The 14,998-nt window shown below is 33.9% G+C and overlaps 1 protein-coding gene across 1 annotated transcript; it reads left to right on the top strand.

Annotated features, from left to right (window-relative positions):
- The first annotated feature begins 1,912 nt into the window (after positions 1–1,912).
- SPINK6 (serine peptidase inhibitor Kazal type 6) lies at positions 1,913–14,537 on the top strand. Its single transcript, XM_017531118.2, has 5 exons — positions 1,913–2,028; positions 2,271–2,401; positions 5,543–5,565; positions 13,320–13,435; positions 14,305–14,537. Exons 2-5 carry the CDS (start codon positions 2,344–2,346, stop codon positions 14,348–14,350), a joined length of 243 nt encoding a protein of 80 aa, XP_017386607.1. The 5' UTR covers positions 1,913–2,028; positions 2,271–2,343; the 3' UTR covers positions 14,351–14,537.
- Positions 14,538–14,998: the final 461 nt, after the last annotated feature.

Below are 14,998 nucleotides of genomic sequence, written 5' to 3'. Positions count from 1 at the left end.
AAAAAAAAAACACAGCCCAAATCTTTCATATGGCCTCAGAAACCTAACATAAATGATGATTCAATCATTAGGTATCAGATTCTTTCTTAAAGTATATATACTTATGATGTAATATTTCGTTCCCTATCTCTATTCAGAGCCAATACTTAATTTGTGCTTTCATGTTCCTAAGCTTTTTTGTGATAGGTAGTATAAGTGTTGAAGATAGAGAATTGAAAACATTCAGAAAAAGAGGATAGAATCATTCTAAGTAAATACAATTCTATTAAAAAATTTAAAATATCTTGAAGATCAGAGGAAAGCAGGGAAGGAAAAACTGAAAGATAGGGAGATAGAAATATTTAGGTAAACAGTGACTGAGAGTTTAGAGGTGAATATGAGAAGCAAAGACCAAAAATGAAACTTTGGGGAGAGAGGAAGAAGTTTAAACAGGAAGTTTAGAAATGCCACCATGAATTTAATGATGGCATATGATTGACTACCACTGTTACTTTATTTTTTTATTATTTGTTGATGCGTTCAAATTTTTGCCATTTTTGGACCTAAGATTATGATTAGACTAATTCTGTACATTCTACTCACAGAAGAAGAAAAAAAAGGAGGAAGAAACATAGAAAGTAGAATGGAAAGAAAGAGGAAGGTCACAGCAGTACCTAAAACCAGGCTATGTAATGTTTCCATTTTAAGAGCTGATCTTTATATTAGTGAGAAAACATACTTAAAGATCACAAGTGGGTAAACTGTACAACTGTTGTTTTTAAATTTCATGACTTAAGCAATTTCCCATGTATTCTGTTTTTCTAAACATTCTGACTCCTCTTCACATAAAGGGTTCGAGAAATTTTTAAATACAGTTATTAACATGTTTTGATAGTGTCTTTGAACACTTTTTAACACCCAATCTACATCTCTCTGTAAAGGACTTTAAGATGATTTCCCTCATGATATTTTAAATAGTAGTTTATGATTTTAGGTAGACATTCTCGTTTTCACTACAACCATTCTTTTTTGTTGTGTGTTCCCTGAAAGAAGGTTATGAATTCCCACTCTTTCATCTATCTGGCAATTAAATTGGCAATGAAAGCTAATGTGATTCTTCTACTTTTATATGAAAAGTATATTTTCAAGGAGTAAAGATTATAAAGGTCTTTATGACTACTTCTTTTACTTTCAGAAAAAAAAAAGGAAATATATTGCTCATTTCAAAAATTCAATTCAGGCTGGGCGCAGTGGCTCATGCCTGTAATCTTATGCCACTGCAGTCCAGCCTGGGTGACAGAGCAAGACTCTGTCAAAAATAATAATAATAATAATAATAATAATTCACTCCTCTATTTATTTTGACTAAAAAATGGAAAACCACTGGCATTTGACTGCTATAATGATTTAAAAATTCAGCTGGGCCAGGCGTGGTGGCTCATGCGTGTAATCTCAGCACTTTGGGAGGCTGAGGCGGGCAGATCATCTGAGGTTGGGAGTTCCAGGCCAGCCTGACCAAAATAGAGAAACCCTGTCTCTACTAAAATAACAAAAATTAGCCAGGCGTGGTGGCGCATGCCTGTAATCCAAGCCACTCGAAAGGCTGAGGCAGGAGAATCTCTTGAATCTGGGAGGCAGAGGTTGTGGTGAGCTGAGATCATGCCATTGCACTTCATCCTGGGCAACAAGAGTAAAATCCATCTCAAAAAAAAAAAAAATTAATAAGCTGATTCCTGCCCAGAAAACGCGTCTTCCGATGTAGTTCTGGCTACAGTGTGGAATATCTGTCTCCTTTCGGTACACCTTGAATGATTTGGACTCTAAAAATCCAAGTTACACCCAAGATTCTATTATCCTGTGGTTACTCATTTGGACCACAGACATGTAGGACCTGTCTGAAAGAAATATAGGGATCAAGTGGAACTCAACCAGTGAATCATCGCTATGACGTAGTGAAACCTTAGAGAGATGAGACTGGAGGATGTATTGGTTGTTAGGAAAATGTAGGCTACCAGCAGAAAATAACATCCTCTATTAATAAGATCTAAGGTGTGACTCACATAATTGTCCTAATTTTTAAGATTGATGGGGAGCATGAAGCATTTCTTTAAAGCGTTGACAGGCCCCAATAAATGCATAAACTGCATAGGACTCCTATGGTATTAGAATGTGATTTTTAAAGAAGGTGGAGATCCCAGCTCACTGTATCATGTCTACGTGTATTTATGTGTGTATATATATATATATGTCAGACATGTATATATATATATATATGTCTGAATGTGTTTTAGGGCTCTGGGAATTGTCTTTACAGAGAAGCTGAGCTGGACAAAGCAGCCACCTTGATCTGAGTGAGCTGACACGATGAAACTGTCAGGTATCTTTCTGCTCATCTCTCTGGCTCTTTTCTGCTTTTTCTCAGGTAAGTTTTTTCTTAAAATTAAGATCCCACATTTATACTGACCTGGATATGATGAGTAGTTTTTTAAAATCATATTATAAAATCCTAATGATTTTGAAGTAAAAGACCAATTCTGAGAGATTATCATAATGATGATAATGATTGTGATGACGACAATGATGATGGTAATAATTATAAAAATTACTGTGATTTGTTAAACATATGCTATATTTTAGGCATGCATTAAGGGATTTTAAGTATTGTCTCCAAGACTGATAATAAGGTATTTGTATCTTTGTTCTTCATATAAGAAACTGTGGAAGAGAGAAATTGAGAAAATTATCAGAAGACTTGCAACTAGTAGGTAAAATATGGAATTTGAATCAGATTTTCTTGGCATCACATTTGATGCTTGTTCCATAAACTAGACTGGAGGATGGATAATTGCATTAAATATTGGTTTTGCTTTCCAGAGCAAAGTATATTTTCTTCCCTTTAGTTATTATTCCAAAGAAATTCAAATAATTAAAATTAAGACAATGGAGAAAATGAAAACGCAACGCGAAAATCTTTGAAAATATGTAATTGAACTTTAGAATGCAGAAATATATATGTTTGGGTGAACTAAATAATCTTCAAGGAAAAGAATATCTTTGGCCACTTTAGTGAGGTTCAAAGCACAATCATATTGAAGGTCATGTTTCTCATGACAGAACCATCTAAATGAGCAGGTCCATCATAAGCTATTTCTTTCCTTCCTTATTCTACTCTTTCATGTTGTAGTGGACAAAGCACATGCTAGTTTTTAGACCCAAGACCTACTTTCATCTCTTCTATTAATGGCCTGTGTCTCTTAAAGAAATATCATAATTCTCGGAGATATTGTCCCATTTGTAAAGTGCTAGAAATAAAACTAAGCCCTGGGACCTTCCATATCTTATGTAACATTTGCTGTGACGGTAGCATGTGAATTTTACTACTATGCAAGATTTTAAATGGATGCACAAGTAAAAAAAAAAAAATTCAATGAGATTTACCTAATAGAGAAGCCAATGTTCACTGCAGCTAATCATAATTACATAAACAAATACACTAAGAGATACAAAAAAAATGGATAAAGTACTTCTGTGATATTATGGAGTAAAATTGACTACTCAAGCCGAGTAACCTTAATGAGTAGTTCAATCAGTTGCTGAGATGGCAGGGAAATATAGATCTGACTATGTAAAGTTTAGTTGCAAAGATAGTCTTGGAAATCAATTGCTATTCCCATTTCTTCTCTTTACAAAGATGAATTGATCTCTACCAGGATCCAGTTGACTAATGCAGTTTACCAAAGCATGGATGCTTCACAGATGCACCAAATAGTATTTGGGAGGCCATAGTGCCTCCCAAATGTTGAAACAGAGTAAAGTGGGTTTCAGTTTTGGCACTTATATTTTATCGCTTTGTGACCTTTCTGATCCTTATTTCACTTGTATATAAAATAAACATATCAAAGGACTATCTCTGTATGGAGAATTCAATGAGAAAAAGGCATATACAATGCTTAACATAGTTGATGACGCATAGTACATGTTTAGCATATGTCTATTAACATTATTGTCATAATAAAGTTTAATAAAAAGAGTACTAAATTGGACTCCATCACTGTGAATATTAATCCTGTTTTAGCATTGCCGTTTCCTACAAATGAGACATTAGGTAAATCTCTCCTCTTCTGTTGACAGATTTGTACAGTGGAAAATTGACTGAAAATTATAATAATAAATTGTCCCTAGCTATAAAAACCACTTAGAGTGTTTAATAAATATAGATTGCCCAGGCACTCTCTGGTTTTATGTACAGAATTTTTATGTGATTGCCCTAAGAATTTGTAATTTTAATAATCACCCACATTACTAGTAACAAATCAATAAGACCGGTAATCGCTGCTGAAAAAATGAACCGTACCTTCTTTCAAGTTAAAAAACAACAACTTGGCCGGGAATGGTGGCTCATGCCTGTAACCCCGGCATGCTGGGAGGTTGAGGCAGTGGATCACAAAGTCAGGAGTTCGAGACCAGCCTGACCAATATGGTGAAACCCCGTCTCTACTAAAAATACAAAAATTAGCTGGGCGTGGTGGCACATGCCTGTAATCCCAGTTACTCAGGAGGTTGAGGCAGGAGAATTGCTTGACCCTGGAAGGCGGAGGTAGCAATGAACTGAGATTGCACCACTGTACATTGCACTCCAGCCTGGGCAACAGAGCCAGACTCCATCATAAAAAAGAAAAGGAAAGAAAAGAAACTTGTTTTCTCCTTATCTTTATTATTGGAGATGGTGCTTTAAGAAATTTTCATTGGCCATCATTGGGGATAGATTGCGCTAATTCATACTCTCTCTCATTGCGGTGCCCTTGGGCTTAGATGTGAGAGTGATTGGGAAAGGAGTCCCATTGGAATGGCCACAGATCAAAGCTAAGCAGCCCATTTCAAGAATGGATTGAGGGTTTTTATTATTTCAGTATATTAAACCATGAAACTAGTCACAATTTAAAATTACACATACAAATATTAAGAGGAAGGAAAAGGGAGAGAAACAAGACTATATATGTGGGATCTTTTCCTTTTTTAGGAATTTAGAGAGATGTAAAAGGAGGAATAAGTCTCAGGAAAGAATGAATTCTTTCTTACTAGTTTACATTTGGGCTAAGACTTAAAAGTTGAGCAATTTCAAACTCAAAGAACAAACAAGTGTAATTTCTTTCCCAACTGCCTGTGGCAAAGGCTTTTGGGAGGAACTGCATGAAATGAACCTCGAAATGTCAAAGGTAGAGGATACTTTCCAATTCAACTCTCCGAAGAGAGACCAGAGGTGATAAGGTCATTTCCATAGTAAATTAGTGACTGGGCCAGGACTGTAGCATGAATCTCCAGATCCTTAACCCATTTTTTTCTACCCTACCCTAACCTCCGCAATTGTTGCCTCCTCATGGTTCATGTCTTTACATGACCTCCTTAAGAAGCGAGCAGGAACAGAAAAATAAAACAACATGCCATGACTTTTGAAAATGGCCAAGTACCAGGAGTAGATATTAGGAATTTCTTGATGTTGTAAATTAAATTTATTTGCACATGAATTAATTACAGTGTTCGAATTTTGTGCATTTTTTTTCAGGTGTCTTCAGTCAAGGAAGACAGGTCAGTGCCTATTTTTGCGTCCTCTTTCTACCTGGTGCTTGGCTTGATCTTCCCTGGCCAAAAAAAAATTTGTCTATGGGTAACAGTGCAAAAAAAGTGAGGAAGCAAACCAAATGCAGACATCAGTAGAAATTATTATTCTTTAACTAAACTTTTTCCAATTTAAAATAACCTAACCACACATTCTCATAATTTTTTAGAGAATAATAAATATAAATAAAAATAGGATGTATCTAGGATACTGTGTGACCTTGGGCAAGTTACTCAACTTCTCTGAGCTGCAAGTTTCACAACTATATAAAAGGAATAATATAATTGCAATTCTATGAAGTGAATAATATTATTCACTTCATAGAATTGCAATTATATTTAAATTATGTAAACAACGTGAAAGTATTTGGCAAACCATTAAAGGCTACATATGTATTAGTTATTGACTAAAAATCAACATTCTCTGAAGTTAGAATAGAGGTTATTAGTTCTTTTTCAGAGATATGAACTGAAAGTTCATATTTCATACAACAAATTAGTTTATTGCTCTATACTGAGGATACACAAACTATTCACTCAAATTTTCATACTATTTGTTTTAAAATTGGAATGACCACAAGGTATCTTCATCGTTGGGATTTTTCCAAATTAATTTGCCAATGTCTTTCTCTCTTTTTTGTTTTAACTGTCAAACACAATGTCAACGCAAATGCTATTTGTTCTGCTAATCCTGTTCCTTTGTCCATATTGAGGATTTCTACTTGGTCTTGGCACTAGTTCTAGCTTAGTCTTGGTTTGCCTTGTTGTACCTTTGATGTGACAATTTCTAGACAACACCGCTAACTGATTGGAGTTGGCGAAGCCATTGGAAATATTTTTCCAGCCCTGATATACTCACTGCATTATATAAGACTGTTCATTTTTTCAATTTTAGCATCTCAGAAATTAGGATGCATCTTACAAGTGATGAGGCGTTTGTGTGTGTGTGTGTGCGTGTGCATGCATGTGCACTTAGGTGTATGTCTGGCATATGCACACATGTGTGTTTGCATTGTCATATGAATTGTATACCTTAAAGTTGTATTATTATGTTTAAATAAGCATGATAGTACAGTCAATACTAAATGTGAAAACGAACACATAAGAAAAGGACAGAAGATCCAGCCAACACACTTTATATCTCACTAGGTGGTAAAATACAGACCATTACTCATAAAATTAAGAAATATGGAATTTAATCCTGGTTTCCCCAATCACACACAAGTTACTTCCCTTCTTTGAACCTTGATTTCTTAGATTTTTATGAGTGTTTTCTAAAGTTCATTTACATTTTACTATTTACTGATTTTATGCTTAGATAGGCCAAAGGCTTATAGTTTGCTTGCTTTAGGATCACCGGGATTGCTTAGTAAATATACAGATCCCCAGGCACCATGCAAGACATTGAATAATAATCAGAGATGTAGGGAGTTTGACTCTGCAGTTTCAGTAATTATCCAGATGACATTTATACATAAGAAAAACAGCATTTTTCTCTAGGTAAGAGGAGGCAAGCTGTATTGGAAAGCATTGGCTCTGGAGTCAGATAATATAGATGAATGGAGACCTAATTAATACTTATTTGTTGTGTAAGTTGAAAAATGTTGCTTCACTTCTCATTGACTTTGTTTCCACATCACTCAGATGAAGGTTTGAATTCAATACTCTCTAAAACCCCTTCCTGCCCTGTCTGAATTGTTATCAACCAAGCCTGTCCTGATAAGGCTTCTGTCTCTTGTTCACTCAAATATAAATGACAGCAAAGCTCCTATGTTTTTAGATGGCACCAAGATTGCCATTTCTATTTTGCATACCTGGAGGGAGGGTGGAAGTTTCAATGCCAGCAGAAGACATTGAAACTATCATTAGGAGCATGCTTGCTCATGTCTGATCCAGCCAAGACAAAAGGAAGTAAGATTTCCTCCTACGTTCAAGTCATTCTTCTCATGCCAAGAATTCTCTTCATGATGAGACATATGATGGGAAACTACAATTTGCAATCTGAATTATGGGCTTTAAAAAATATCACATTCATTTGAAAAGATTATTCAAGCTAAACAAGATCATGTTGCCAGACTTTTGCAGATCATGTTCCAGTTAAATTTTCCCTGTAAATGTAAATGACTAATATGCTAACAACTCTTTAATTTGCCAAGGAGATGGATTACATAACACAATAACAGTAAGAGTAAAATAAAACTACTATTATTATCACTGGTGTTTCATTAAGTAAATTGTTGTATAGTACCAAAATGTTTAAAAGATGTATTTTCAGAATAATATTAGTCCTTTGACTGAATACATTTTGCTTTTTGAATCACTTACTGTGTTGTGATTATAAAAATATAATATTTTTATATTTTCCTATCAGGCTCTGAATTTGGGAACCATATCCTTAAGGAGCTGTTTAGATGACTAGTCCAAATTGAAATGAACAGAACATACCTTTTAAAAGCAATGATTGACAATCATTTTCTGTTACAATACTTTTCAGAATACTTAAGTTTGTTTTTGCTTGCATTTTAAGATAAGAATTGGTGGAATTTTCATCCAATTGGTAAAACAATGTTTTGTGATTGTAATGAGTTTGAAGTTTTTCATTTTTCCTAATTAGCTTGATTTTACGTAAAATTAAAATATCTAAATACAATTTGGAAATGTTATCTAGTACCTATAACTTAATTACAAATTGAGAAACTAAAGCCTCCGAAACGAGGTCTAGTTGCCTTAAGTCTGCCAACAGCAGTAAACTGTGAAGTCAACACTTCAGGACTCCTGAGTCCATATGGAGTGAGATTTCCATGGCTGCATAGTACCTTTAATCAGCAATAGAGAGACATTGTGTAGTGCATGTGAAAGAGCTTTGAGCAGTACAATTTTTTAAGCAAATGTAAGGTAGTAGTTACTATTCTCACTTATTAAGCAATAATATGATAAGTACATTAGTTTCGAATAAGATAACATGTCCTCACACAGGAAGAATTTGAAATTAGGAGGAAAAGGAAGATGAGAGAATAAAACTCACTGTATTGGTTCAGACAAGAAAAGTTGAGGACTGGTATAGGTAGCAAATTTGCAACTGGCGAAGATAATGAGGTAAAGCAACACATAGAAGGTAACACAAGGGAAAATAAGTGGCAATGTTTCAATCTGAGGGAGGGTTGGAGAATTTGAAAAAATGCTGCTATCATGAAAAATGGAAAAAATGGATTACAAAACGAGTTTGGAAGGAAAGAGTTGTATTTTGCACATAAATGTCTTAAGTATAAATGAAATTATTTAGTAAGAGGTATCATATCTATCTCTATAATAGATATAATATAATAGATAGATAGATAGATATCCAACCATTGGAAGTTAGAGTTTGAGATATNCAGTTTAAAAACAAAAGTCTGGGATTATTCAGTGCCATATGGAAAAGTGTATGTCATTAGGAAGAGAAAACCAAGTATATTAAACTATCTAGGAAATGACTATAATTAATACTTAGGAGGAAAAAAGAAAAAAACAAGAAAGAGAAAAAACAGACAACCAGAGAACTAACATACAATGAAAGTCTGGAAAGAGTTCCAAAAGGCTGGAGTGATCAAGAGTAGCACATATCATAAAGAAATCATGAAAGTTTTAAAACAACCAGTAGATGTATTCTGTATTTTTGAGAGCAGTTTTAGTACAGTAGAAAGGGAAGGGAAATAAGGCTGAGGGGAAGCCAAGCTAGGCAGCAGTTAGGAAAACAGATAAGGTAAAGAACGGAGATCATTTAACCACATAGGTAGTGTTTGTCAGTAACAGAAAGAAGAGATGCCATCCTCTATCCCAAATCCGTGTTTGCGTGACTGCAAATTTTCATTGGCTTTATTTGTAAAACTAAAATGCTAGACCAAAGTATGAATAATCCTGAGTCTTTAGTTGACTGAATGACCATGTAAGTTCAAATTTCCAGAAGCATTCTGCACCTTCTCTAACCCCTGGGACCCACAGAGAGTGGTCCTCTCCTGCCCAGCCACCATGTTAAAATGTCCCACACAGTGAGTTTAGAGGACTGTCTAAAATTAAATGAGGAAGTATTTGGGCAGAAGTTGCTATTTCTCTTCACCCAACCAAAGGTAAGGACATAAGAGCTTTATTTAAAACACATCACTGAACGTATTCATTGATAAATCTTGAACCATCAAAGCTGGAAAAGCCCCAGGATACCATTTAATCTCAAGGTGTTGACCATTTTGTATGAGTTACAGAGATCCTTTAGAGCTACTGTAGTTAGCATGGACCTGTAATAAAAAGGTTACTTTCTACACTCCTAATCCAGAACTTTTTCAAATATTCTATACTAACTCTCTACAACTTGTATATGACCACATTTGATCCTTATAAAAACCTTGGGAATCTGAAAATGAGACATGAGCAAGTGTTTTTCGCTTGTTTGTTGTTTTTGGTTAAGAAAATTGAGGTGCAGGCACTGAAGTCCTTTGTTTAAGATAACACAGTCCATTGACTGTGAAAAAATGCTGCAATGTGTCCATTGGCAGAACAGATTCTAAAACATGATTCTCAACTTACTTCAGAGATCATCAAAGGCCACTAAAATTTAAGAGTATGATTTGTATCTGTTCTATGTAAGTTTGTTCATACGCCAGTTGATTGATTTTCTTTCATTTATTGAAATGCTTTGCTCTTCCTAGTCTTCTTCCAGGGGGCCGAGGAAGAAAATACTTGGGTATGGGGAGAAATATAGTGTCTAGAAACTCCGAAAGTGAATGCCTTTTTCAGGTTGCACTTTCGTATTTACTTTCTAAAGGAAAAAAGAGACTGGATCACAAGATTAGATGCCTGATTGCCCAGTAAAGGTGTTTTAAGAAGGCGTCTTTTTTTTTTTTATGTAAGAGACTTTCTTGTTTCTATTCTCCAGGGACTCTGGAAACAGATATATTTTAATTGAGATGCCCCTTGCTCAGCTTCTAGATTGCCTGTGCTTGTCTCACAGTGACATTTATCACGTATTTCGTTGTGATTATCTATGTGCTTCTCTGCTTCCCTAATGCGGATAAGATACCGAGCTTATTGAGACAGTGTTCATAACTGATTTCTTTTTCTATGACCAGCACTCAGTACTGTCTTCCAGTATTAGTTACCCACTGGGTGTTTGTGAAATAAAAAATAAAATCAGTGTTGATACTGTGGTTCACAGTATGTCTTGACACAAGCATAGACTTGTAAGTGTGTACATTAGTGACTTAAATATAAAATACATTGGCTTTTGAAAAAAAAAGGTACCCTATGACACGCAATTTTGTCAACATTTCCCAGTCTTTTTTCCATTTGGAGATCTAATGGAAAGGTTACTATTCTAGAAGAAGTATGAGAGGATGGAGTTACGTTTCAGGGCATTGGGGAAAACTGACAGCATAGATGGGACTATAAGAAGGCTAGATATCTTCTATCTACCAAAATCTTGACAAGGTTTCTGGTAAGCATTGTACCACCCAATTTCAATAGTATAAGATGTCATATTTCAACAAAAATGTGTATTTTACAGTCTCAAATACCTTAAACATTATATATGTGGTAATTTTTAAAATTTAATTGTATGATTTTTTTGCTGAAAGTTTTCTATGCAAACCTTTGGAGAACTGTGTCAACGTATAATGGTTTGCTGATATCAAAAATGAGCGAGTCTTCTTGCCAATGTTCATATATTTCCTTAATTATTTTTACAATAAATGTTTCTGTGTATATTTAAGGTATACAACATAATGTTATGGTATATACAAAATAGTAAAGGGTTACTGTAATGAAGCAAAATTACATATCAATCATCTCACAGTTCCTGATTTTAAAAATATGGCAAAGGAATGTAAAATATACTTATTTAGCATGAATCCTAAATACAGTACAATTTTACCTATAGTCCTCATGTGGTACATTAAACCTAGTAAGCATTTTAACACAGTTTACATGCTCTGACTATAAGTGTGGTCAAGGGTACATAGTGATGATCGGTCTTTAATTTTCTCAGTGAGGATGTAATAGAAATCAATCATAGTAAATTGTTGGAAGTTCTGAAACAGCAATTAGAAGAGATATATTAAAGCACTGGTAAGCCATTTTATTTTCCTGAAGATCAATATTTTCACCTATCAACTGGTTAATGTAATATCACTCAAAAATATACTTCTCAGGTTTATTGCTAGGCTCAACTGAGATAATCTGTATGAAAATACCTTGAATATTATGAAGCAATTGATAAATACAAGGCAGCATAACTTTAATGGAACTAGGATAGAGATAAAGCAAGTTTCCTTTCTCCATGTTTAAATGTCACTTCATTCCACACCTATATTTGGAGGAGTTCAGCTTAACCTATTGCATACTGTCGTTACTCTTGAAATAATGGCTCAAATGTCATTTGCACACCAAATATGGACTCAATTGACACTGTGCTGAAGACGATCTTAAAACTCCAAACTACTTTTGAAAAACAACTATAATTGAAAGGATATGTTAGTGGCACAGGTACTGCCATTCCTACTATGTAGCCCATAATAATTATTAATCAGTCATAACATATGTTCTCAACCATAGTGCAACCTTAGAATCATTTTAAACACAGAAACTTAGGCAGCCATTACTAAATTTTGTGGTGAGCACAAAAGTTCAAATTCCACAGACTCTAAAACAGGTTAAGGTAATAAAAAATGTATATATATATACAGTATATATACTTTAGAGATAGAGTCTTGCTATGTTGCCCAGGCTAGTCTCAAACTCCTAGCCTCAAGACATCCTCCTGCCTCAGCCTTCCACGTCACTAAAATTATAGATACATCTAATGTCTTTTTATCATCTTACCCTGTTTTAGTGTATCCATATATATATATATGTATATATATATATACATATATATATATTTACAGATAGAATATAAGCACACACACACACATATATACACTTTAGAGATAGAGTGTGTATATATATATATATATATATATATATATATATACATACACACACTATAGGAATATACTTTATATATAAATATATATCCATATCTATATATATACTTTAGAGATATACTTTACATATAGGGATATATAAAGTATATATATGTAGCTATATAAAGTATATATACTTTAGATATATCCATATATATATCCTAAATATATATATGTATATTAGTTTATGTGTATATACATAAACACATTAGAATCTTGTTTTCAAGAGCTAATGGATGGATATTGCATCCACAGGGAAAAGTAACGAGCATCAGGTGATGTCTGGTGTCCCTTGTAAGGTTCATCCATGTTTTGATAGCAATATGGAAGGAGTGCTGTTGGATCACATTGATATGATTGTTAAAAAGTCATTTCATGACCAAAAACCACTCCCAATTGGAGCAGTTTAACGTTGGAGCAAAAAGTTTTACCATATAGCATTTGACAACATCATTAATTTACTCCTGAATAGAATCTCTATTCCTTGTAATGAGTTTCCTGTGACTAAAAGAAAATGTCTCAATTATATTTAATGTATTCTACTTAGGTACATTAAATACTTAAGTAGGCAAGTAGAATACATTAGATGAGGAGAGCTATTTTATATTTCAGAATGCTTTATGTCACAACTGTTTATGTATGTTTTTAAAATTTTGCTGTCTAAAGTTTCTGTTCTGAAGGACAGCCTCTTGGAATGCACTGATGTCAATGTCACTTTGCTTACCTTGGTAGTTTGACTGTGGTGAGTTCCAGGACCCCAAGATCTACTGCACTCGGGAATCTAACCCACACTGTGGCTCTGATGGCCAAACATATGGCAATAAATGTGCCTTCTGTAAGGCTGTGGTGTAAGTATTATATTAATCAGGGCTAACTCTTGCAAACACAAGATTCCAGAATAAGACTAAAATGCTTTTCTGAGGTATTCTAGAAATACCTCCCCACAGAGACTGAAGAAATAAGCTTCGGGCAATTTGATTGAAAACAGATGAGTCAAAAACAACAAAAAAATTACATACTAAATTATTGGAAAACATAATCACTTTACTTTGTTATTAATTTTGATTGTCTTAGAGAAGTTTTTAAAACTGCTCTAAGACATATAATGTATACATTTTATACATTATAACATTATTATATTTAATAATTTTGATACATTTTAATGTTTTCATTTATTTCTAATTAAAATTTGCAATATCAATATATCATGAACGTATGTCTACACCTATGTATAACACATCTGACTAATTAATACCAAACTTTACTCAGGAGAAAGTCAGTGGTATAATATGATATTTGAATTAATAGATGCATATTACTGAGAGGACTTGAATGTATTGCTTGCTATAAAATGTCAAATGCCTGAATATCTGTTCAACTTCTTATGTCTTTTTCAGAAAAGAACTATAATCTCTTTAACATTATTTCTCCTGTGACTTCTACCTTTTTCAATTGTATACATATTTACTCTTGGAGAATGAGTAATTGGTACCAAAAATTCTAAGTCTTATTAAAACTCTGAGATTTGGTTATGATTCATACTTTCCACACCTGGGCCAGATGTCACCTCTGAGTGCATTTAATTAACATCTTATGAATCATAGACATGGAATTTATAGAATCCAATAATTAAATGGACTGTTAAACCTGTTTCCAAACTCTGTGGTGAATTCTTATGACATTGCACTGAGTATATATTTGTCTTTCTTTTTTATAGGAAAAGTGGTGGGAAGATTAGCCTAAAGCACCCTGGAAAATGCTGAGTTAGAGCTAATGTTTCCTGGTGACTTGCCAGCTCTCGTGGCCTTCTATTCTCACTTCTGCTTATACTTTTTCTGGTGGATCCCTTTAATTCATAAAGACATACCTACTCTGCCTGGGTCTTAAGGAGCTCAACGCACGTCTATTACTCTTGATTCACTTGTCAATAAAGTAAATTCTGAAAATGCATTTACTGTGTTCTTACTTTGAGATCAAGAAAATATAAACATACAATGTAGAATAATTGACCTGGGATAAGCTTGGATCAGGAAACCTGTTTTCCTGATCTAGGTTAATCATCCAGTCGCTGTGAGATCTTGGGAAAATCCCTTCCTTTCTTTTATTCTTAGAATCTGCATGTTTATAATGAAGGATTTTGGCTACATGACCATATGTTACGCTTATAGTTACTTTAAAAAATCTATCATTTATTAGATCACATAATATTCTTTCCAATTTCAGAAAAAATCATTTTATATAAAAGTAAAAGCATTTGTTCTCTACAGACTGTCGTTTCTTTAATGCATCTGGAATGGAAAATTTGGACTATATAATATCGAAAAACATACACTATTTGGTTTTTTATAATAGCAATATCATAAGGCTTACCAGATAGAAGTAACAAAATATACAACAAATGGTAAATATTC

The sequence above is a fragment of the Cebus imitator genome, unplaced genomic scaffold (genome assembly GCF_001604975.1).
Source record: "Cebus imitator isolate Cc_AM_T3 unplaced genomic scaffold, Cebus_imitator-1.0 Scaffold71, whole genome shotgun sequence".
In the NCBI taxonomy this organism is placed as follows: domain Eukaryota; kingdom Metazoa; phylum Chordata; class Mammalia; order Primates; family Cebidae; genus Cebus; species Cebus imitator.
This window is presented reverse-complemented; position numbering and strand designations above follow the sequence as displayed.